Source organism: Embiotoca jacksoni, unplaced genomic scaffold (assembly GCF_022577435.1).
Source record: "Embiotoca jacksoni isolate LCO1_2020_lvr unplaced genomic scaffold, fEmbJac1.0.p SCAF_6, whole genome shotgun sequence".
Lineage (NCBI taxonomy): Eukaryota > Metazoa > Chordata > Actinopteri > Embiotocidae > Embiotoca > Embiotoca jacksoni.
Genome location: NW_027185414.1, coordinates 20,268,386 through 20,294,742, shown reverse-complemented (window position 1 = coordinate 20,294,742; position 26,357 = coordinate 20,268,386). Strand labels below are relative to the sequence as shown.

Genomic DNA, 26,357 nt, shown 5'->3' with positions numbered 1-26,357 from the left:
ATAATCCTTGAAGGTTTGTGTCTTGAGCTTTGTGCCCCATAAAGTAGAAAATGTATTGTTTTACTCAAGATGTTTGTGATAGAACAAAAATATTATATAAAATGTATATTAACCTTGTGGCAGTATCTATTATATTTTTGGTTGTAGCGAAATGAAATAAATTGAGTAAAAATCAAAGGGGTTGGTTTCAGCCAATTTATATTATTGTTGTAAGGTCAATTCTGAGTGGCTTTAACTTGGCTCTGCTACACTATCGTATAACGTGAAACACTTCATAAGCTTTCAAAAGTCATTTGGATTTCAGCAGACTCGCACCTAGTAAACAATGTTGTAAGATTTTGGTCTATAATTGAGATGAAATTTGAGATATTTATAGATTTTCAGCCGCCAATAACACCTCATACAGGTTTTAATGATGAGTTCATGCTGGGTGATCTTTTCAACCGTCACCTCTACTACTCTTCATTAACATAACAAGATGGGTCATATGAGCCAGCAGTTTGATTGAATGTGATATAAACAGGCGTTTCTCAATTTGTATTGGATCTTCTTTTTTTTTTTTTTTTTTTCCCAAATTTTACAGAGTAGCTATTCAACGGGATTGGCTGCCCTCTAGTGGTCTTTTTGCGTGTCATTGATGAAAATGCACTTCCTTTTACCAGAAGTAACGAAAGATGTTGACAAATCAACCTGGACTGACTGCACTAACCAACATTTTTATATTAACAACGGAAAAATTCACTGATGAAGGCTACTCGTGTGTAATACCGAATAAATAGATATCATCGGAGACTTGCGGAGAATTTAGAAACTATGAAGCCGAGTATATCCGCCAGGAGTTGGTGGACACCAAACATAGCCCAGAGGAGTGTGAAGATTGGACTTCGGTAGTAAGTAGTGAGAAAGATGAATCTGAAGTAATTCTTATTTTTGAGCTGAGTCACCTGCCATATAAGAATCTGAGTGATTTATTGGTTGGCTGATTTTATTGGCTAATATCGGCCCATGTTTCAGATGTATTGGTATTGGCGTATATGCTATGCATTATGTGCCGATATAAAAATGTTTTTTTTACAGATCACAATGGAGTAAAAAGATGATTGGGGGTAATTTATAAATTATTTGATATGTTTGGGGTTTTTGGGGTCTTTATTTAGAGGTAATTATAGTGATCAAATTGCCGGTGAATATTACTGTTTCAATGCAATCATGTCGTTTTGGATAATAAAGTTCAGCGTTAAACTGCCTCCATTACATATCTTTGTCACGAGTGTTTGATAGCCAAATTTCCGTCGATTGTTTACTAGGTGACTGTTGGGGATTCGACCCCTGGGAGACTGGTGGAAAGATGAAATTGACCACTACGGGGTTCCGGTCAGAGAACACACAGACATCTGTTTGATCCACACTTTACTGTATTAAGTTTGGCAATACAGTATCGTAACTTGGTGAAAGATGGTGAAAGAGTTTGTCATCAGTGACTCGATCTGGTCCTGCGTAGCAGATACGATCAGCACAACCGGAAGCAGAAACAGTTCGTGACGTCAAAATAAAGTTTCAAAAATAAAAGCGTCTTAACTTTATTGTCTCCGTCAGTGAAGAATTCACAACAGTGACACTATCTTGTTGTTGCATGACAGAATGTTATGCTGCCACCATGTGGTCACAAATATCAATCAATAGCGTAAAAGATTTGATAAAATCCGTTTTTGAGATGTGATATTTTATTTAACGTATCAGGTACCTTTGAACGATATTTTTTGGGTTTATCAGTTTCATTAACACATTTAAAAAGGTTTCCTGTCTTATTATCTTATTGTTATTATTTTAAACTGCTACTCTATTGTGTCACATAATTTATAATTTATCACTTTAAATGTGATGCCTCTGTGAACATGAAATCAGGCTAAGGTATGAGGATTTTTTTTAACAAGTATATAACACAAGGGAGGGGTGTTCATGCTAATGTCGGAAACTGGGATGAGATGTAGTTTATTAGGGAGGTGCAGACATGAAAAGAAAACAAATTGGACTTGAGGGCACCAGCAAGATGGAGCTTGTCACAACTGCTGTCATCTGTGAAAGATGACAGGTGAGAGTGTGAGACTGGTGACAAACAAACTGCATGACTACACATGGATTTATGTCTTTTTCTTTCCGTGAAAAAAAAACAGTCTCTTATGTCGGTGAGACAGAAAATGGATAAATAAACAAACATGCAATCTGTATACTGCATCCATAAATCTGCATAAGATCATTTAGCCCGGAAAGAGTCAAAATGATGGACTGTGCTAATAATCACATGCTCAGCCAGTGTTCTGTAAACCAAGCACACTGCAGTTAGACATAACACACACACACACACACACACACACACACACACACACACACACACACACACACACACACACAAGCGCACAACGACAAACACAAAGATACATAAATCCAAGTCACATATGACCCATTTCCCAAATTGCAAGCTTGGAAGAGTGGCCTTGTAAAGTGTGTGTGTGTGTGTGTGTGTGTGTGTGTGTGTGTGTGTGTGTGTGGTATGTGTTGAACCAAAGAGTGAGGGAGTGACTGATCAGACGTCATTGTGGATGTGGCAGAATGCAGATGTTTCTCAGAACTGCCTCGCTATGATTTAATGATGAAAAGCAGAAGGCAGCATACTTAAGACTCTGGAGAGGCAGCAGGAGCAGACTACGTCAATATTAGAGTCAGAATCAAAGACGGGGGAGATTGTGATTTATTTGTCACTTTTTATTTGAGTGTTACTTACAGAAACATGCTTGGGAACTCTTTTTATCTTTGTGTCTTTCATCTTTTTTAAGCATTTTGAAAAGCTTGTTTTTGACTGTGTTTATGTCATCAAAATAGAGCCTTGCCTGACTGCGACTGTGATGCATTTTATGGATGAGCCCAGAGGAAAACCTGAATGTTATGTTGACAGGAGGCGATGTCTATCAGCTGCTAATGTGTCACTTGATTTGATGTTTTATGGAATGGTACAGCTTGTCAGGGTTGTGGATGACAACTGTGGGGAATAGAGTGTTATACTCAAATGTATTTTACAAAAAAAAAAAGAAAAAAAAAAAGAAAGAAATACACAATAATACGTCAGAAAATGACATGCATTATTCTATTTAAAGGTTAGTAATATCAAATAAACAGCTTTGTCATTTTGTTGTGTCAACAAGTGTTGAAGTCAGCAAAACAGCAGTACAGAGGTGTTCGACACAGAGGGGATGACAGGGAAACGAAAAAAATCAATCAGCTCTACCAGGGGAACACAGAAGACAAACACGTTTGTGGCCATCTGATGAAAAATGTACTTTCTAAGGTGACCAGCAGATGGCAGAGCACCTTTGGTCTCTAAGGCAGGAGCCAGATTGAGGGAGCAGGGCAGACAGAGGAAGAAGAAGAGATATTTTGGTGAATTTAGTTTTCCTGGTTGACTGATCTTCCCTCAGTGGTCTGATTGTGAGAATGGACTTGTGGGAAGTGTTCTCTCACCGCAGGTGTCAGACTGCTGTTAGATAAGATTATTTGTGGTGGTGAGGAGGTTGCATTATTTTGTATGTGCATGCATCTGTGTGTGTGTGTTTCTGTACTACTTCTCTGTGTGTGGTTCTTCTCATTAAATGTGTGCCGGATAGAAATGCAGGGCTATATTGTGTTAGTTTGGAACCCGGTGCAACACAGAAGTTGTTTTCGACTTGCACACTGTGCTCCATATGGTCCCACTCAGGAGGAGAAACACGGCAAAGCCGAGCGAGAGCTCGTGCTCCAACTCGTGAGCCCTATCCCTATTTGTTTTCTGTCTTGTAAAACCAAAGTTGCATCCGTTTTGTGTTGTTGGATTCAGTCTTGCTTCAGTCGCCTCAGCTGTGATTCTGATAGATTTTAACACAAAGGCCACATACGTGTCACAGGTCAAAGTAATATCAGGGGCTTTCAATACCATCAGCTACTCTTTGCCAATTGGTTTTATTATTAAATGTGATTGCAGACTTTGGTTAAAAAAAACAACCTCTGTATTCAATCTGAATCACTAAGTCTTTAAAAACAAAAGTCCTTTGATTGTATTTGTTAGTCCTTAAAATTTTTTTAAAAATTGATAAATTAAACAAATAAAGGTAGAATTTATTTCATGATCCTGCTCCATCCGCCTTTCCAATAACTGCTTACTGCTAATAATGACTTTAGTACCCACACACCAGCGTTGACCCATTTACGGACGACATTGTATTCAGATTCATTTTCACACTTTCAAGAAACATCTATAAAGCTGCATGACATTTACTCTCCGCTGTCAAATATTATTTTCAGTTTGCTTAATATTGCACTTTCTATGAAGACCCAAGGGCAAACTCTATTCATGATCATTTGCAGGCTTGCTGAGAATTTAAAACCTTCCAGCGAGCAAAGTGCTGCTATTTGCTTTGTGTTTGTTAAAGTGAGCGTGTTTGGTCAGGCAAATTATAAAAACAAGCGGATAATAAGGGTTAGCAGGCGTGATAAGCCATAATATCTTGTAAACTGGCAGCAGGGATAGTTTAAGCCGGTCTTATGCTAATATTCCTACAAGTGACTGTCAGTAACAGAGAAACACAAATATCTTCCAACATGCTTAAATCCACTAATAAACACATGTACAAACACAAACAGACACAGGCAGTGCATTTGATTTTAAACTGGAACTTTACAGCCAGTGAAGTAGTGCATTCCCAAATGGTGAAGTGTTGGAACTACCCAGGCTGCAGTGACAAACTTAAGGATTCAACAGCATTTAATCATTTCGGCTTGTATATTCTTATGTTGCACTTTGTCCAAATACAACCGAGAATAAAATCTCTCAGGGCACTGAGCAAGATTTCCTTTTAAGGTCCCACCAGTCCGGCAGGGTTTGACAGCACACGCTGAAACCATTAACCCGATCAATAATAGGCTATTTTCTTCTCTGTTAGAAGTCAAAATCAAAGGAAATTACATATACAAAGAACTCTTCCTTCAATTATTTCTTGCACTTGTCATACATAGGAGGAGGCGAGTTCGTAATATCACATTTTTCATGTCACATATTGTGATTAATTGAGAATTAAGAATGCTGTTCTCCTCCCTGGGCTTTAAGCAACAGCAGTAATATTTCCAGCGATACTATATATCCATTTTCTTTTGTATTCACCCAGTCTGTGTATTAATACGAGTATCCTAATTCATTTCTGAATATTTTAATGACAATTAAAATGTATTTCTCCAGGTTTAATACTCCTTTCATTTTCTCTGCTGTAAAATACACAGTTGTTTCCTTAACTCTGACAAGGTGGTAAAAAAAGCTTTCAGGATCAGTATTGCTAGCTTGACACTTTCAGGGCAGCCAACAAATAGATGGCTACCTTGCCTAAGGCCAATGTCGTTGGCATCAGCAGGAAGGAAAACATATGCAGCCACCATTAATTAGGTGCAGATACAGTAAACATGTCATCTTTAAGGCTTCTCTCACCCTTCTGATTCACTGGGTTCATTTTAAACTGCACACACGTTCAGCAGCATAACCCACCTGATAGGAAACTGATAGTGCTGCATTATCTAATGAGCCTATTAGCTGTCACAAACACACAAAGGAGGAAACGTCCTTACAAAGCGCTGTTTTCCCCTCTCATGTCAATGTCATTCAAAATGTCACGCATCACCATCTGCCTCTTTATGATAGCCAACAGTGACATTTAACCTGATTGCTGCCTATCTATGTTGAACTACATCTGTCTATGTGTATTCTGTACTTGTCCGTTCACTCCGCTCTGCTTCTACCAATCGGCTTGTTGCTCCCTCGCTGCGAGCTAAACACTCTACAAAATCACGACCGTTTGCCGTCCTGGCTCCTAAATGGTGGAACGAGCTCCCCACCGACATCAGGACAGCAGGAAACTCTGTACATCTTCCGCCGCAAAAAAAAAACACACCTCTTCAGACTTTACGTTGAACAGTAGAACTTTAGCAGCGCTTAAAATGACACTTACTGATAGCACTTTGTAGTTTGGCTTTCTTGAAGAAATTGTATTTTCTTGATTCCTGTTGTTCTGGGTTTTGTACCCTCATGGTTGAAATGCACTTATTGTAAGTCACTTTGGATAAAAGTGTCAGCTAAATGAAATGTAATGATGTAATGTCTCTCTATATATATATTTCTATTTTCTGTCTATCCGTCTTTCTATCCGAGAATGTCTTTTTGTGCACCCACAGCTACGTTAAGTTAAGCGACCGCTAGTGGTCGTACAAATAACAACAATCTGGTCTCCCGAAGAAGGGACGCAGTTCAGATGGCGTCCTTGTAATGGGAAGGAACAGGGAATCCTCCCTGTTAAGGGGAGGCCAGTTAGGTTGTTGATATGGTATTATTTCCAATAATCCACAAAACGTCAGCAAAAATGTTACTTTTACAATGAATGGTCTGTACGGGGGAATGCTGTTCTATTTGACTGTACAATAAGATAGGTATTTATCTATATATCTTATTTCCATTGTTTGATTTCTACTAAACAGTATTTTTTTTTTAACATAAGAAAGACATTTTTTTTTAAAAAAAGGGGCCATCCATCCATCCGTCCGTCCGTCCATCCTGACAGTTAAACACCATGTATTTAAATCTAAAGCCATTATTTTGTTGCTGCAGTGTCCTGGTCTGCCTACCCATCCCCCACCTCTACCTTCCTCACCACCTCCTTTTTTTTTTTTTTTTCCCCTCTTTCTTTATTCTCCCTTTTTGTTTAATTGAATGTTGCATGCTTTTGGAACAGTTCTAAAATATATAATGAGGTCATTTGCATTAGACTGCAGATTTGGTGACCTTTGCTTTTGCCAATAATTACTGTAAAGCCCGTCTCTGTCTGTCATCACCAAGGATGTGGCAGGGACCTCTCTGTGCTCACGAAAGGTTAGCTGGAGGCTTGTGTCTGGACTTATGAAAAAGCCTGAGGAAAATGTCATTAGAGCAAGGGGAAAAGACACTCGGAATTAACAATTGGAAATTCAATCAGGACGGCTTTAAGGGTGGTGTGCCCGTCTGTATATGTATGTCTGTGTGTGGTTTGAGGCGTATCTCTAACAGAAGGGCTATACCACATGTCCCAGGAACACTTGTGCGTGACAAAATTCCCTTCCTTAGTGAGCTTACTGAATATGTGGGGTAGGACACCCTAGGGGCGACTTCTGCTAACTCCGCAGGCAACTTTGACTTTGCCAACACGCAAACAAATTGACAACACAAAGTAAACAATCAGGCTGTAAATATCCCTGCAGCAGTCCTGACAAACGTGATAATACTCTGCCGCTAATATTAAGATGTTTCATGGCCCTCGTTAATTATGCCATGCATTAATTACACTATGTATTAATGAAAGAGTCAGAAATTTTACACTTTTCACCTTGATGAATTTTCGTTGCAGTGCATGACGTTTATTTGCATGCCGTTATTGGTTGTCATTGTGCAGTGAAACGTGACTGTATTTATAATGTGTGAACTCCCTTTCCCATCAATATCTCGGCTCAAGTCAAAATAGACCTTTTACTCAACAATCAGTCTCAGTCGGCAACGATGATGTATATTACATTTTACATCATTCAGACAAAATTATTCCACACTGCGGTCCTCATCGGTGCTCAGTGTGTGCAAAGCGGCATGCATGAGCTTGTTCGGCTCAGTGTGAAATAAATAATACTGTGAAAAGATTAAATTTTGAGGGGGCAGAGCAGAGCACTAACATCGGAGGCTCTGTTTTGTGCTCTTGGTTCTAGTCACAGCGGCGCGTCACGTTTCACCTGCCGGATGGCTCTCAGGAGAGCTGCAGTGACAGCGGTCTGGGGGACCACGAGCCTGTAGGCAGTGGCTCCCTCCTCACACAACCTCTCCCTCTGGTGCAGGCGCAGGACGACTTCTACGAGCAGGCCTCCCCCGACAAGAGGACCGAAGCTGACGGCAACTCCGATCCCAACTCTGGTGAGTTGCAATGCATCCCATACCATCTCTTCTGAATACACGGTGGCATTCGTTGGGTTTCTTTCTCTTTCTTTCTTTCTTTCTTTCTCTCTTTCTTTCTTTCTTTCTTTCTTTCTTTCTTTCTTTCTTTCTTTCTTTCTTTCTTTCTTTCTTTCTTTCTTTCTTTCTTTCTTTCTTTCTTTCTTTCGTGTGCAACCCACGACTTTAAGCTCTATTTTTTTTTTAACCGTTGCAAAACATTCACTTTGATTCAACTCGGTTGACATTGAGCGCATCGGAAAAGTATTTTCATTCAAATGTGGTAGGATTTTTTTCAGTTTCATCAATCATTCTGTGTCTTTAAGTACATGTTGTAGAAAATGGAGACATCGTTTCACATCGTGCTTCAAGGGATGACTAAAACCTCTTGAAAAGAGAGAACAGTCATGAAAAACAACATTTGTCTCAAATGAAGGGCTCAACATACCAAATATCATTTAATTTAGAGTCATTTGATTGCTCAAGTAGGTTTCTAGTGGATACACGAGCAGGTCATTCATTTCTCAGTTAATCATCCAGGCCTGTTCATTCCTCCCAGGAGCAAACCTGGGCCTCCCAACGGCTCCTCACCTATTTGTGAAACTCATTTGATTTATTTAGAGATGATTTCCCAGTTGGAAGTCTTGGTGCTCAGCTGAAGATGTTAACTTCCCACTATTTCTAGTGGGAATGTACATCTCCGACCCAGTTTTCTCATTTTATCATTAAGAGGTGAGGCGTGCGCAAAGATCAAGCGCATCGCCCCAAGGTCGATGCCAGCTTGCCTGCTGAGGGTGGAGCAGCCAGCGCCGCATAAGTGCAAGTGCTGTGAGTAAACTGTGTGTGCTTATGATTTCCAACAGGCTCAAACTTAGCAGATGTACTCACAGTTGGCAGATGTATTCGGTGAGTACCGAGTGGGCCTACTGACTCCCTGTCTTCACGAATAAATAGAGCTGCACATGGTCTAAACATGTGCACGTGCAGTGCAGATAACTGGCTGGCATTTTTTTTCTGGAAAGATTCATTTGCAATTAGATTCATAGGAAGTCAACAAGCATCTTTAATCTCACCTCGCAACTGTGATAGATGAGCTATATATTTAATAATGTAACAGCAAATGTTTCATACACAAAATAAGAATATTACCAATGGAAATGTGTGGATTCTGGTCAGTCAGTTTTGATTTGTTCCCCCTTTTTTTAATCTAAAGCAGTAAGTAGATTGAGATTATTGTATCCCAGTAAAGTGTGTGGTGGCCCATTCGTCTTTGACACTGGGAACCGAGGTGTAGTCCATGCTTTGAGTCAGCTACAGCTTAAATATTTAACCACACTGTAATCATTCCCGAACCAAGATTTTTTTCCCCATGCAAAACATGTACTTGTTTCTTATGTATTTTCGAGCGCCGAATCCAAGTGTTTTTAGAATATGTCTTTCACCCATGGGTTGTTTGTTACAATTTACTCACGTTGATATGGAAAGAAAATTTGACCCACTCTTTGCTGTTGGATTGCAAATATTAAAGAAAATCATACACTTGTAAATGTTAGAAGTGCGTTTGTACATATTTTAAGTGTAACAACAGCCTTATTTATGAATAAGTAATATACACATTCTCACTTAGAAATCATGCCTGATAGAAAACAAAAATCTAAAAAGAGATTCATATCAGCTTGAAAAACATCCACCTGTTTTAATTTGTGGGAAAGAAAAAAAAACGGTTAAAATGTTGTTGCATAATCTTATAAAATCATAACTAATGCTTTTTTTGCCATTAGCAGATATTGCAGAGAAAACCAATGAAAAAAAAAAAAAATGCCAGTGAATGTTTTGCATATCGTTTTGAATTTACAATATATTAATATGTTGATGTAAAACATAATCCTAGCAAAAAAAAAGTATTCACAATAAATTCAGGTTATACAAATTTGTATCTGTTGATTCAGTCAAAGTCAGACAACTGCTCTGTTACTTATTGACAAAACAAGGCGACATCTGACCAGGTAAACAGATTAACCCTGGATAAGAATGAATGAAATAGGAGACGTACACATGTTCTGGATGGTCTGCTACACTTTATGTGTTGTAAAGAGAAGGTATGTGCATTTCAAGAAAAAAATTACTATTCAAAATCCCCTCGCAACTATTCGATTATTAATCGATTATTTGACGGGAGTAACGCATTACAAACAGGCGTCTGTAATAAGAGGGGCATTGAGGAAGAATGATTGCTGCATATACAAATAGATGTTTTATATTTTAAAGAGTATGTGAATATTTGAGATTCTTGTCCCACCCTTTCTCCAGAGACAGACTTGGTTTGCGCTGAATCAGCATGAAATGTATAACAAAAATACTCAGATCTACTATTTAAACTGTAAAATGCTAAACTTGAGTGTAAATCTGAGGAGCAACTTTGTACTCAGACGCGCCGTCATGCATACAACGGGACTGGTTGGTTAACCGGCTGTAGTTTTCCAACATAAGGCATCATGTCTGTCCTTAATCAATGGCTTTCCGTTTTGTTAATGTTGTTTGCCTGTCAGCAAACTATTAACGGTGACAGCGGTGGTCTTTGATCAGTGACCTGCTGCTTGGCAGGAAAATGATTTTGTGTCCTGTCTATGAGGGATGTGTTACATGCTGTGGTGCTCTCAAATGTGTCAACTCAGTGGGCCGAGGTTAACTAGTCTTGAGTAAGTCTCTGTCAGACTTAAAAAGCCCCACACTGTTTTCCTACTAACTGTACGATATGAGTCAATCTGTTGACAAAGGCAAATAGTATCTGAAAGATATTTGACACTTTTATGTTGGAAGTTGAGGCGTAAAGTAGCTTCTAACACTATTGAACATAACCCTGTTCAGTGTAACATTTTAAAAAAGGACCTTGACAGTAGGTGGTCTTCCCATGATGCTTTGGTAACGATTTGACAATACTATCGCTCTTGCCTTTTTTGTCGGAAATATGAACATTGTTCAAAAGACCTTAAAGAATCAAAATGACATGATTTAATCAATTATTACAAGTTCGCAATCCTCACTTTTGCGAAGGATTCGAGAAAAATGTTTAGTTTTGGGTTATTCATTTTTTTCATGTGGTTTCAAGCAGCAGTGGGAGACAGATTAACATCAGATAACAGTGATCGGTATGTAGCGAGAACAAAGCAGCTAATGTTTCAGTTATAATACCTACACAGGCGGCATTTAGGAACTTCTCCACAGGAATCCCTAATATATCTGAAGCTGCATTGTTTGGACATGTAAATTGAGAGATGACAACATTCACTCTGTGATGATCACCTCTATGATTTTCAAAGCAGAGACTGCATGTGTCATTTTAAAATTATAAAATGATCCAGGATAAAACTTACCAAATCACCTTTTGTTAAAAAAAAAACAAAAGTGAACACTATACATTATGCAGGAAAGTGGTGCGACTCGTGCGTAGGTTGTGGCTTTCATCTGAATTAAGGAAACATTCACAATGTGGGAGTTGTTAAAGTCTTTTTTTTTTTTCTTATCATGGATGAGAGTATAAAGCAATGTTTTATATTTCTTTGCAACTTGCAAGGTATCCCTAAAGCTTTGACACTATGAAAAAAAAGAAGTTTGTAAACAAAAGAAAATAAAAATAAAAAGAACCTGTGATACATGAGTGTGAAGGAAATAACAATAACAGATGGATGGTAATCAGGGACACAGTAGTTTCAGTCAACATTATGATATTTTTTTGTGAAGAGAGACAGAAACCTGACAGTAATAAATGAGCAAGTATGTGAGCAAATATGGCTTCTGAGAATCCAGAGACCTTCCAGAGTCCTGTTTCCCAGCAATGATTGATTTTACAGGGTTAGAGGTGTTTTCTGAGAGCATTTTTTACAAAAGCTGTTACATTTTTACACAATTTCTCAAAACAGCACTTGTAAGCAAGTACTCGTGTAATTCTGTCAACCGATCTGAAGAGAAGGATCCATTGAATCAAAGCAAGTTGCGATATTAACTTCTCCATAAATCTCCTTGAGATATTTTAGAAAAATCAACATCAAATTTGAAGCATAAATAACACAAATAATGCAGTAGATACAATTAGTGTTCATGAAATCCTCAGCAATGATTACATAATGAAAAAGCAGTCAGCAGTGACAACCTGCAGTCTTTGGCATTTCATGTTAGTGGGAGGAAGTGAGATTCACAGGAAACTTTGTGATGTCTACCGTGATCCATTTAGCTGCGGTTCAGCGTTAGACTGCGCTGAAAACAGGAGAGAAATTGATTGTAAAGACATGTTTGAATTTCACGTAAGCAGAGAGGTTTCTGTAGTTCATTTGCAACAGTCAGGCGATTAAAAATAAATTGTAACCAGTGCATTTCTTAAGTGAAAATGGAACAGATGCCTGCTGCCTTTAGACAGCTGCAAAGAGTAAAGAGAAGGCCATCAGTATAGGCGCCTAATTCCTGTGGATTATGAAGACGGTGAGAGTGACTCATTAATCTCTATGCAGGCCGCCTGGCATTAATGCCATTGAGAATTTTTTTCTCTTTCTGCGTGATCAGGTCAGCAACCTGAAAAATGGAGAATGAAAGTAACGTTTATGTTGGCATATATTCACCATTTGTAATATATACAACACAAGTACGCTAAACTCTAATCAGGCGGGTGATGGGCTGCAGTGATTCTTTTCTCCAAGACTGCAGTGCACCGCTGGATCGGCAAAACCCTCAACAGCGCCATTCCTCCCCCTGTGCCGCACGGACAGTCACCAAGTTAGCAATGTGTCGCAGTTGAGGAAATTACTTCAGGGCACTCTGGGGAAATACCAGCGTGCTCTGGCGTTCCGCACCCAGTGCCGCAAAGTGCAATGACTTAACGTGCAATTTGTTGCATTGCAGTTGTTGAGCCTCTTCCATTAAGACCCTTTGTGTGAGCTGGTGAGCTGCCTTTAATTGCAATGCCTTTCTGAACGTTAAAATACATAGAGATTTGTAAGATAGGTTTAGGATCCATTTATCCTTCAGGTGCTTTTGGGTGACAGAGCACAGGAGCATCTCTAATCTTCTAGTTTCATCAAAGTTTACTCTCACTGCAGCTTCTGCCGAGCTGTGTACAAAATATTGACTCTAAATGGAAGTTTCTGTGTTTATTAGGTCACACTAATAAAAAAACCAAATGAAATAAACCGTAAATGGGGAAGTAATAGGCTCACACTGAATATATTCTAGGACCACTGCATGTCCCTCTGCAATTATAGAGAGGAGTCATTCTCCACAGTTTCTGCACAGCCAACTCATAATTTGACAAATAAATGACCACTTCACATATTCACCAAACGATATGTATTTGGGACGAAACATAATTCTGTCAATCAGTTACATTTCTGTAAAAAAAAATATATATAACTGATTGCAGGGCTATTGAGGTCTGCCAGATTGGACAAGCATGGATGAGAGTCCCCAGACTACAAAGAAGCTGAAATAATACATGACACGAGCGTGCCCAGAATAAACAGAGAAGAAAGCAGGGTGAGATAGATTTTAAACAATCCTTATTGACTAAAGTGCTATATGAATAATTTAAAAAAACATTGGAGGCGAGAAGTGCAGAGCAGTAAGACAAAAAGATCACTTGCACAATCCTGCGCACACAAATGCACACACACACGGAAAGTCAAAGGCCAACACAAATTGACTGAGAGATGAAATTTGAATGAGTCGTTGGAGTGTGGGGACCTGATATAATGAGAAAGGTTGTTCTTTTTGTCAAGCACCAACCCTTAAGCTTCAAATATGAACTACGAACAACCAAGTGTTGGATGACCTACGAGTTCTGCAGGTCAAATGAGATCGAAACCAAAGGAAATATTATAAATTAGCTTTGTAAACAACAACAGAATCTCTAAATCATTTCTGAATTGTCCCAGAATAATCCCAGATGGTGAGGAGAGCCAACAAAATAAGTGATGAGATTACTATGTGCTGCCAATTGGGCAACATTTACCTAGTGCTGAGTTCTCAGTATTCCCCTGTAACAGCAGGTTTTAGGTGCATTTTTACATCTCTAAGTGAGTCAAATCTCATCCCTGTGTTTCCGCTCAGATGCACCCTTGCGTAAATGAATAGTTGTTAGACCAAAGCCAACAAAACAAGCAAAAACACATTTAAATTGACAGAAAACTAAATCAAAAGAATTAAAGTAAATCACAGTTACCCAGAGTAATTCCAGGCTGTGCATTTGACAGTCGCACACACGAAGTATGTGATTATGTGCCTGTGTACCTTAGACATTGTACATTAAGGATTTCTTACTCTGCTGCAAAGCAAAAGATCAAAACTTGGTCTCTGATCAGATCTTTTACACAAAGTGTTGGTGGCAGCAATTTCACCGAGCTCTGCAACAAACTAATACTAATTAAAAACCAATATAACATTTTTAACTTCAGAGCTTCACTTCCATTGATGTGTGGTCATTTCTTAAAGTTTTCAATTAATTTTAGTCCATTGAAAAATAACACATTATTTAATATCTATTGTTTGATATGCATCCTCTTTTGTGAGGACTGGGGAATTTGACTAATGTCCTGTAATTAAATTGGCTTGTAAGTTGTAAGAAGAGCCTTTTATTCAGTTATATACTCCAAACACAGCCTCTGCCACAGCATCTGAACAGCGAGTGTTGAATTGCATGAGCAATTATCACCATCAGAGATGATATAAATGAGAGGGGGAGGACAACGCTCTTCTTTAAACAATACAATACAGAACTGATTTTCAAAAGTTAGGAAATGTCAGAATATGTGTCCTACATTTTTTTCACTGGTTTGTCTAAACTTTCTTTAGATTACAATTAGAAAATTACCACTGACAATGGTATTAAGCTGCTTAGGATTACAGCAAGGAAATAACACGAGGTGTTTTACCTACTGGGGCAAATGATCCTTCCAACTCATTCATTATTTAATCGCACTGAAGGTGAGCGAGGGGAGTTAACACACTGCACCTCTAACCTCTCATTTTGTTTTGCTAGACGAGATGGAAATTGGAAAATATATCGTAAAAATGTAAACCCGCTCTTTTGTTATAGAGCTTTGGTTACTACTTCGACTGTATATGCGGAGCTCTTTGAAGATGAGTGATGTTAACAGGAACATGCTTCAAGCCAAATAGTTGGTGGCACCATTTGTGCATTGGAACACCAGCAGCCGACAGGAACTGAGGAAGAGGAACATGGTTATCAGGGGCGAGTGGACAAGATGCTTGTTGAAATAGCACAATGTGACTGGGAGAGGGTAGCTCTTAAGGGGCCCGGTTGAGAGGGACAAAATGCTCAAATGCAAGATTGTTATGTCCTCTACCATGAAAATGGAACCACTTTAGCCATTAATCATTGATGGACTGGAGATGATGGATAACTCCCTTGTTGAGGTCTTCTGCTCCATTCCATTCTACGGTGCTTTGTCTGAAACATCAAAGCATCTTTTCAAGCCGCGTACTCTGCCAAGTATTCATGTCAAAAAAAAACAAATTACCCCTAAACCTGACTCTCAGTTGGCCACCAAATATTTCATTAAATATGGAAATACTGTGAAATATCAGAATTACACTGGTGTTAATCACCAACACATGTCTGGCCACCAGGACTAGGTAATTTATTTTCACTTTGTCAACATGGTTTATCAGCGAGCTGTCTTTTTCATTCCATCACAATATTGTGAAAATATGCTTCAGACAAGAAAAATGCTCGCAGTGCCATGTTTTTATAATTGTTAGTGCCAAATTTCTGGTGCTATATTTCCCAGGCGTCCCAATTGTCTCTCCATGGCAGAGAAGATTGGCAGCTTCTTCACTGGATTACCTTTGTGCCGCCAGGCTCGTTGTCATAGAAAACGTTGGATTACTGCTCAACACAGAACCAGAACTGATATACTTTACTATGGACTGCGTATTCTACTACTTCACTACAGGTCCCTCCATTTGAGTGGCACAATTAGTGTTGTGTTAGTTTAGTTTGTATGAGTCAACAATTGCATAGGCCTGTGTACAACTTTAGCATTTTACAACTTCAACATTGTAGATATAGAATATAAAAGGTGAGGAAGCCTCCATTGTGTCCTTGGCAGTGGAAAAATACCTGCAAACTCATCACCTTTCGGTAACAGTGTAGATTGGTACAGTATGTAAAATGAGCACTGGTAAGCACTGCTAGCAGCCTGCTCAACGGCTGACTATGATGGCAGGGCTGGTGCGGAGGCAGGTGTCATTGAACCAGCTGGAGTTGAGGTCAGAAGGCCTGGCCAACATGTTACAGAGCATCTGACAAGTAACAACTACACGTGGGCTCACTGCAGGCGACACTCACTCACATCGACAGGCGAACATGCTGATGGGCACAGACAGCTGTCCAGAGTTGGACTTCTTGTTTTTCAACACTCGTGTCAAATTTGTCTTGAAATGATGACGAATGATACATTTTACAAAAATAAAAACATTTCGTGTTGCATACACTGTCAACACGTTCTGAATTTGTTGCGACTGGAATTAAAATATGTTCAAGTTCAGACTGCAGACCTAATCTTTAACTTCATACGGGGATGAAAACAGAACCAAACAGTCCATTTCTGAGTTTAGATTCTTGTACCAGCTGTTTCTAAGCGTGAGTCCCTGTGTTGGTATGTACGCACATGACATGACGCACATACGGCCGTGCGTTTGACGCAGTACAAATTTCAGCTGATGATTTCACACTATTCCACTGATCTACAGCTGGCGGTAACATGCGCAGATGTGCTGTAGATTCATTTGTAAGACCCACAGGGCACCTTTGAAGTGATACTGCACCAAAATCCAGACTTTTTTTGCATCAAATAGTCATCCTGTGCAGGCGTCATGTGCGGCTGTTAAAAGTTGGTAATTGTACGACAGTCAGCCTGAAATCATGTGAATTTCAGCAGAATCCAGTGTTCAAGCTTTCATGCTGGGAATAAAAGATAACCAAAGAACTTTTCACACCACCTCTCTACTGTCTGCTCAATATGTTCCTGTTAAAATAGAGCTAAATACCTCACTCAAGTCTGTCATTTGAACAATGATTTGCTTTCATGTATTTAGCAGTTTACTGTTCATTGTCAACGTTTGGTGAAAACATATGGCAAAATGGGCGTAGGTTTTCTCTAAGCTACCGAGAATTGGCATTCATTTCCGTTTTTACTCCTTAAAAGAATGATTACTTTGTCATTGAGAAGAGAGTAAAGCACAGAGAGCACAGACTGGTGAGTGGGATGGTGGAGCTGTGCATATGTACACTTGGGAACAATCGCTCAAATTTGGATTTCGGTACAAGCTTCGAACTCTGTATATGATCAGTTGTTGGAAAGTAGGCAGTAACTTAGGACACTTTTGACTTTAGTTAGATGAGAACTGGACGGCAGCGCTTTCCAAGAGCTGCAGGAGCATAGCAAAGAACTTTAATGGAACAGCCGGCAGCCTTTAGAGTTGCACAATACTCATCTTCTAGCAATATGATCAAACAAGGGGTTGGTTTAAATGTCGATCCACCACTGGGTCGCAGTAAGATGCAGACAGGAGTTAGAACTTTGCATCACCCTTTACTGCTGCGAGTAATCCAACATCAAAACTTTAATAGTGTATGCAGCCTCACACTGAAATCCGTACAGAATATATCCATGTTTGAATTGGATATTATAAATATATATATATAATATATTGGATATTTATAATAGTATAAAACGTTTTGACAGACAAGGATGAACAAAAAGGCACATGAACAACTCTGGCCCCAAGTTAACACTCTTGAAATACATTTTTGATAATCCAGTAGGGTCTAAATGTGGGTGACACTGTAACTACCATTGCAAACACTGCAAATGCGACAGCATGTATCTCGCACTGTCAAAATATATCTTATTTGAGTTACACTAATAGCACACAATAGGAGAAGAATATGGGAGAGTACAAGAACAAAAACCCAGAGCAACATGCCATTGTTCAGCAGCTGTTTAGGGGGCAGGCAGTCAATTAAGCGTCGTGGATCTCACGTGCTTCTCAGACTCTCAGACAATACAAGGGTGCTAAACAAAATATTTGTATCCACTGTCACACATTGAAAGTAATAAAATACATTAAAGGTCACGAGAAAAATTGAAGACAAACATCCTGAGTGCCACCGCTGAAACCCTCCACACACAACAGCTCTAAACAACTCTGAGGCTTTCACACGTGTTTTGATTGCAACCATAAGACATGTTACCAGCCCCACAGTCATCTGATTTCATTGTTGCAGACTTATCTGCATAAATACACGGCATGAGGCCTTTCATGAACGCTATACTGCAGAAATTAGGACACTTTAAAAGCACTCTCTCAACTGAATAAGAATAACAGGCAAGTCTGCTGAAACACTGAACTCTGTGCCAGCAGCTTTGTTGTTTCTGTAGTACAGATGCCCAGCAATTGACTATCCAGGATAAACAAATACCAGGCTGTCATTCAGTCTGGCAGCCGTCCGACCACCTCCGTCACAGACAGACAGCGATGCCGTTGAGATGGTGGGATGCCAAAACAGTAGATGGCTGCCACAGATCTTTTAACTCCAGCTCCATACTGCAGTAACGGTCCCAGAGTACCTGTTTGAATATCCTTTAAGAGTATATCAAAGTGAAAAATCAGCATGGAGTTTCTTAAACCTGTGCAGTTTGATTCTGTCCAGGTGGTATCTCAGAGTTAAGTTCTAAGTTAGATACACTTCTAAAACATTTCATTAGACAGCCAGTTTCAGTCCTGCCAATTCTGTGTTCTGTTTTCTTTAGAGGAATTCAGAGGGAGGATCTGTGCATATTCGCAGTTTAAACTCGTCCTAAACCCAGTTCTGCTGTTTGTGAGGAAGTGTGTGTTTGTGTGTTCCCTCTGATACCTAAATCCTATTGTGTGAAGAGGAAGTAGCAGGGTAGAGCAGCTAGGGCTCCTGACCAAGCCTGTGGGTGGGTGGCATGGATTCATAAATCAGGGAGCAGTGTTAATCTCTCTCAGGTATTGGAAAGCCAGCCCTCAGTAAATATGTTGCCCCAGGATACAATGGGGTTTAAAGGATTTCTGTCTCCAAAGAGAAATTAGGCAGGAGCTTCAGAAGTGAGCTAAATGGAAATGCTTGCTGGAGCATACAGAGAGAGCAGGGTGCTGCTGTCAGCTAGTAAACATCGTCTCAGAGTAGCCTCAGTCATTATCGTGGCAGTCGGTGCCAACAGCTAGGGTGAGCAGACGGGTGGGCTGATGAAGAGCATCTTCTATGCTGATGATTAGTCACAATAGGGAGGAGAACATTCTGAGGACTGTTGGATTACACTGCTGGGAACGATAATTATTTGTTCTCTAAATAAAGTGTCTAATTACAGCAACATACAACTATATTCCACTCACTTTGTGCTATTAGATGTTTGACAATCAAATGCATTTAATCTTATCCCAGTTCTAGGCCAACATGCCTGCTTGTAAAGTGTTCTTCATTGAATTCATTTCTGAGTGGAGTGCAGTGGAGACACCAGACAGATACAAAAACATTAAGTAATTGTAAAGTTGTACATATTGTTGAGGCAAATTTTTGGAATCACAGAATGATTTTTAGTCCCCCCGTCAATCATCTGTTGGTTGTACCGGATGTAATCTTAGATTACTCAGATAATCTCTAGGATATTTTTTTGAGGGAATATAACATTAATCTCATTGTTGTTGTTTTTTTCTTTTTCTATTAGCATTAGATTAATATATTGATTGTTGTATATACTGTACTTACTCTTAAGTGTATTTCATTTTGCTTATTATATTTACTCCTGGAAACAAATCTTTTCAGGGCATGTCTGGGCTAAGATTGTGGTCTAAGATGTTCCTGAAAACATGCATGCTCACAAAAACTGAGGCAGAAGAGGTTATTTTAGTTTTTTTTATTACAAAAATCAACAACTATACCATCCTGTTAACAATTAAGGTGTTTGCAGTAGATAATTGTTGGTAATTTTAAAAAAAATACGTCCACTTTATCGGCTCTCTGTACCCACTGATTCCAATTATGGATCATGGGGGCTGGAGCTTATCTATCTCAGCATGCATTGGAGGAGAGGCAGGAAGCGGTGTTGTCACAGGCCGACATTAAAAAATAATAATAGCAAATACAACAAGTAGCAACACTCACAGCAGTGGACATCATCTTAAGCAATTCACCTAACGTGCCGTTTGTGGGGTGTTTGAGGAAACGTAATCATACATAGCAAAACATCACTAAATAAAAAAATGAATCCCAAATAAAGAACACATTTATAGTAATTCCTAAGATCCCCAAACTATCTGACCAGTCCAAATGTCCTCATGGAAAATGCTTGCAGACCTGCAAAGGGCATGTCATCATCAATTTGATCTATTACAGCTTTTAAGGTTTTTTTGTTGTTTTTTTATGATTCATTGACTTCAGATTATCTCTTCATATAGAGTGAAATGGAGGTAACTTTATCTCTAATCTAAGGACTCACAGCATGTATTATATGATTGTACATTTTGCTTGCATGTGAAAATCCTGACTAAAAAGGATTATTGGGTTACCATATGGCTGAGTAAAAAAAAGCTCGAAGACTGGTTAATTATTCTTTATGTTGTATTCTCATTATTTTTCCTGATAGATTCAAAGGGTGATAAAAAAGAATTTCAAATTAAGGTGTGCAAAATTATTCAGAGTTAGGGAACATAACATTTTCTATGATACTGCTATGATATGGTGAACAGACTTTTATATATATTATAATTGGTAAGACAAGCTCACAGGAAGTGCACCAAAAGTATGATAAACGTGTTGATGAAAATGTTGAAAATATTTTTTTTCCATTTACATTTTTCTTTTATGTATATATATATATATATATATATATATATATATGCAAGCAAGATAAATACCTGCAATTTCTTAATAAATATGTGGAATTTGACCTCATAGTTACCAATAAAGTTTGAAATTCGAGCCATAAAGTTGTGACACTCCTGTGGACCCTCACGGCTCATTTTGTCACATTTACTCCCAAGATCTATTCAGACAAGCACAGGTAAGTGGGCAACGGGGACTCAGATATTGATGTATAATTTCAGCTTCATGCACAATTCACTAAATACATTATCACGATGAGAAGCAGCAAGAGAAGTTGTTTTATAGTTCTGTTTGGGTATGGAGTAACAGACATGATATGATTTAGCGGTGTCAGTGAATGTATTTTGAGCCAGGCCAGCTGTCTCTCCCCGTTTCCTCTACATGCCAAACTAAGCAAACCTCGACTCCCAACATTTGAAATCTATTCCTTTTTTTGAAAATGCACAAAACTTGTTTCCCATTTTAATTCTGCTCATTTGATTCTACTTCATCTTTTTCTTACTCATCTCACTGCTATTTGCGATTACTTCTAAATACTCCATCTCCCACAAGTGCTTTGTAAAATGACAAATATTGTCGCTATCTATTGCCGTGTCGAGCCGTAATATAAACCTGCAGGCCCTGACAGTCAAGGAGACAGAAAGAGAGAGAGAGAGAGACAAAGAGTGTGCAAGAGAGGGAGTATTTATACTGCGACAGCAACTTAAATGGGCTATCACAGTATTAAAGTTCCATTCTGACTGGGCTCCTTTAACATGTCACCGTGAGAGTTCTCACAAAGAAAACGGTATCTTGAGAGAAAGCTGCACCTTAACCCCGGTGAACTGATCTGGGGGTAGTGAGTGCTGTGATAGGGACTAATCCCCCGCTGTGTGCTTTGAGCGGGACTCAGAGCAGTACACCAGAGGAAACCAAGGAGAAGTGAGGAACAAGCGCCAAGAAAGAGACTTCTGACAAATGTGTTGAAGTGGTGCTGTCACCGTGATGAATCCTTTCAGACATCATCTCATATTGGGATGGAATCTTGATGCGCAGGCATGCGCGGGTGTAAAGGGAGACTGTGTTTATGTGAGTGTCAGTGCATGTGTGTGTGTGTGTGTGTGTTGGTGTATGTGTACAGTGAATTTCTGAGTGGAGCATATGGTATTTAGCTTGTGGAAAAATCCACCAGGAACCAATCTGATGCCTCTTGGTTAATTGCAGAAATTTTCCAATTTAGAATTCAGAGTCTGACACCGAGAACTCCGGCAGCTGTTTGGAAGGTCTCGGTTAAATGAAAAATAAGTGCTTCCCAGGTGCACATACAACTACAATGTTAACACCTGAATCAAACTGAGATTTGATTGCCAACATGTAGAAAAATACTATTAAATATTCTTTGGAATCAATTCCACTATCACTAAAAGACTCAAACTACATCACTCCACGCCCTCCGCTGTCGCATGCATGTACGTACGCACACGCACAGAGAGAGGCTCATTGACACCACCTTGGACAAAGCTGATGAAGCATATTTTTAGCTGTTATCTTCATGATGAGGACCAATATTTGCTATGCACGTCGAACATCAAACTCGCGTGGTTTGGTGCCAAAGCTAGCCACCGATTGTAGATTGATGGATCCTCTGGACAATGTTTGATTTATCTGGTAGAGTTTGCACTGCACCTCATTTTCGATGTTTCTTTTATTGAAGGACCCTCACGCAGGACTTTTTAACAGCTGTAGTCGTCTTTACATGTTACGCAACACGGTACACGTTTTTGCCAGCGGCTGATATTAAAGTGATCCTCCTCTTATTATTTTTTTTGCTTAATGTAGGTTGGCAAAGAGTTTTTAGGTTAATTACTGCCACCTTTTGGCACTGTCCTAGACTGGGATATTCCAATTCTCACGTCTGTGCTATAGTAGATGTATTGACGTGGATGTTTTTATATGGAACTCTTCAATTTCCCCACGTAGTTTTTCACAGATTTCTTTTCAGACTATTTTATGTAGCATTTCCCCACATTACAACAGATTTCTTATTTCTTATTAATACTGTAGACAACAACTATAGATACAAATATTGAACCCTATTTTTAATTTTTTTTTTTTATCAAATATAAATCAGGAACACAATGGAACAATAAAGAACCATCATTATGTATTTAATGTTTGTTAGAATAAGTAAATAACTGTCAATTAAAAACGGGTTACTGAAAACGTGTTCATGCATAAAACACTGTGACGTAAGTAAAGACAATAAATACCTGCTGATGAGCCGGTGGAGTTCAACACTAAGTACAAAAGACTTGCGAACACAAGGAACCACAGAAGAAGCACTGAACTGTTTCATGCTCATCCATGTGTCACGCACAATTTCTCAGAGCGTTGATCTGACTTTGACAGCTCGGTACAGTGATGCATCTCACTGCTGCACGCAAGTATTTAAAATGACACCGAATGGCTGAAGGCAGACCAACAATTAAGGGTCAACCGAAGGTGACATATTTGTTACCAACAGGCTGACAGGGACTTTACGAGTTGTAGAGGACAACATGTTTGCTATTGTTATTTAGTGGTTAGTGCTGCCTCCCCATTTTTGCTGTTTGCAAACTTAAAAAAAAAAAAAGGCGATATTATACTGTTAATTACTGTTAACCGTTGTTAATTGCAAAAGTAATTAAACTAACTTACTCCTGAATAAGTTCCATTTAATTAAACTAAGAAAAGGATGTTGGAACCTTGCTTAAGCATCAAGTAACATTTACTTGCATTTCAGTTCGGATTCTGTATTACAGTTGTAATCTGTAAGATTTCAGTCCCAGTTTATTTGTCAACCCGTGATCACACGGTAACCTTAAGTACAGTTTAGCATGCCAGTACACACTCCCCAAGCAGCGGCTTTGTCAGAAGTACAACAAAACAATAACCGGTGCATCTGTTTACAAGTGCATCCAAACAAACTCGTGTTGTTTAATGAAGAAGTCTGACAGAAATGATTTCAACCGTGACCTGATTTCCTGTTGCATCCTCGAGTATGGTAGTTTTCAATGGCAGCCACCCCATCATTAGCCAGTTCAACACTTTTTACGTGAAACAGGAAGTTAGTTGCTTAATATAGTTCTTACGCAGTGTGAAGAGGGTGAATGGGAACAGTGGCCGTTATCAACAAGATGAAAACGCACAGAATTACATGAATCTTTTATTTTATTTTCTGTAAATGCCTCATGCTTAAGTTAGAAATCTGAATTCAGCAGAAAGTAAACATATACTGTAGGTACTAAATGCAAAAACACTGAATGATTATTGCAGAAAAGAATGCAGGCCACAAACAGCTTAAAAACATGTGGTTTAAATTCATGAAATGCATCAAAGTTCTCACCTTAAAGTAATGAAGTTGTGTTATCCTTCACAGTGTATCTGTGTGTGTTTGTGTGTGTGTCTGTGACAGAAAAGGAGACAGAAAGACAGGCACTCAACAGAGACTTGAGATGGGCACAACTAATAAGAGGTGAGAAAGAAAATATCACATTGAAAATAGATGGAAGGATGACAGGTGAAGTCAAGGTGAGCTGACAGGGTGAGAAGTAATCACTCTGAGAGCAGAATGCATACTGATCCTGCAAGTGATAGAAGGGAAAAGGGTCAGAGACAAAATAAAGCAAGTTTGAGAAGAGAAAAGGTGGAAAAAAAACTCAAGAGGTTCTTTGCGAGGACATCGGCGCAGTGAAAAGACAAGGACAGAGGTTCCCACAGGCTGACACTTTGATGGTGGTTGTTGGTGGCGCAGGGGAAGGTCTGATCATTTTAATTTATCATAGCCTGTTGTGGATTATTGATTTAATTGCTTGTCGAGTGGTGAATTTAACGTGCAGTTAGGTCAAAGGTTTTCTAAGATGAGTGTTGGTTGGCTTCACTGCACCTCAATGTTGATGTTTTATTGATGATTTGTTAAAAATATTTTTTTATGAAGTGAATTTTCTAATAATGTCGTTGCCTGCGGGACAGAGCATAAAAAAATTAACTGGAAAGGAGTTTACTATGTGAGAAGCACAAAAGGATTATTTTTGACACAGTTTTAATATTTGAAGGAACAATGCAGTCAAGTATATCAGAGATTTCCTTCCGTGTAACCTAGAAAGGACATTTTAAGTAGCTTTATTTATGTTTAGGCAGCATTTTAAATGTGTTGCAAGTGAAGGATTGCAAAATGGTGTTTTTGCAAATGGATGGCGGATGTAGTGCTGCAGGACCACAGCAGAACGACGAGCCAACAGTTTTGTTTTCCAGGTGAGCAAAGTGTTCACAGTTTTCTTGGTCCAGTTGAAATTCATTGACATGTTTTAATTGTTTGAAGATTCAATCATCTTTAAAGCGTATTTCATGCAAGAGAGACAGTAAAAACATATAGAATTGTCAAATTTGTCATAAATACTTTTAAGATGTGTCAATTCAAAAATGTATTCTTGAATTGATACAAACTCAACACTTGCAGTATTATTTCAAATGACAAGGCCTCTAGTATTTCATTACAGAGAAACCCCTCATTTCTTAGATTTGTGACACATGCAGGAACGTGTGGTGACTAAAATTGGATAATCACACTTTAGATGAATAAACAGCAGAAATCTCCTGTTGACAGTAGTAGATTAATGCAATGGAAATATGCCTCATTGACTTGCTAGTGTAGGAGCAGCAGTTACACGTGTTAAAAACATGTCTGCGCTCCGATACCTCAACAAATAGCACGACAACCCCGGTGCGGACACACACAATGCAAAGAGTCTCAGGGGTCAAACTTCCTTAGGGACAACTGCACTTTGGTTATAAACGTCACAGAGCTAAATGAATGTCAGCATCAAGGTTTTCTTGTCATAGATCCAATTATGACAACCTTTAATTACAGAGACACATTGAGCTCTTACACATTAGAGGTGTAGACTTTAGGTCCCGAGCTGAACATTTAAATGTCATTCATCATCACTCAGTTCCAGCAGACTGACAGCTGATTGACAGCATTCTGACTCAGCTGATGCCACGGCCATCACGCCTACGCTTCGAGCTGAAGCATTCGGTAGATGAGCAATAACATCCTTCCTATAGGTTTTCATTTCTGTTCCTACCACACATCGACTGCTTCCTTTCATTACCTCCCCTGCATCCTCTCTCGCTTCCTGTTTGCTTCATATAACCGCTCAGTGCTCTTCATGCATCACCCCTCCGACCACATCTTCATCAACAAGCAAGTTGGCTCGTTGTTTTTTCCACTCAATTTTAGACTGCAACCTCAGCTGTGGCTTCGCATTATTGTTGTATTTTTTTCTCCCTCTTTCACTTCTGTTTATCTCGAGGCAAAAAAGGTCCAAATCAGAACTAAGACGAGTTAGATTCCAATCAAGAGCGAGGCTCGTCTTGACTGAAGGAGGAAGAAATGCAAAT

The 26,357-nt window shown here is 39.1% G+C and overlaps 1 protein-coding gene across 10 annotated transcripts in view; it reads left to right on the top strand.

The window, feature by feature from the left end:
• Positions 1-26,357, top strand: part of LOC138213414 (protocadherin-9) — a 198,231-nt gene that overhangs the window by 131,582 nt on the left and 40,292 nt on the right. For 2 of the 10 annotated variants that reach the window (XM_069174488.1, XM_069174484.1), the window contains 2 exons: positions 7,924-7,999; positions 24,370-24,429. In XM_069174488.1, the coding sequence (XP_069030589.1) occupies positions 7,924-7,999; positions 24,370-24,429 (136 nt within the window). Of the gene's footprint in view, positions 1-7,797; positions 8,000-24,369; positions 24,430-26,357 lie in introns of those variants that run through there. The other 8 variants (XM_069174483.1, XM_069174481.1, XM_069174486.1 and 5 more) reach the window with 5 other exon arrangements.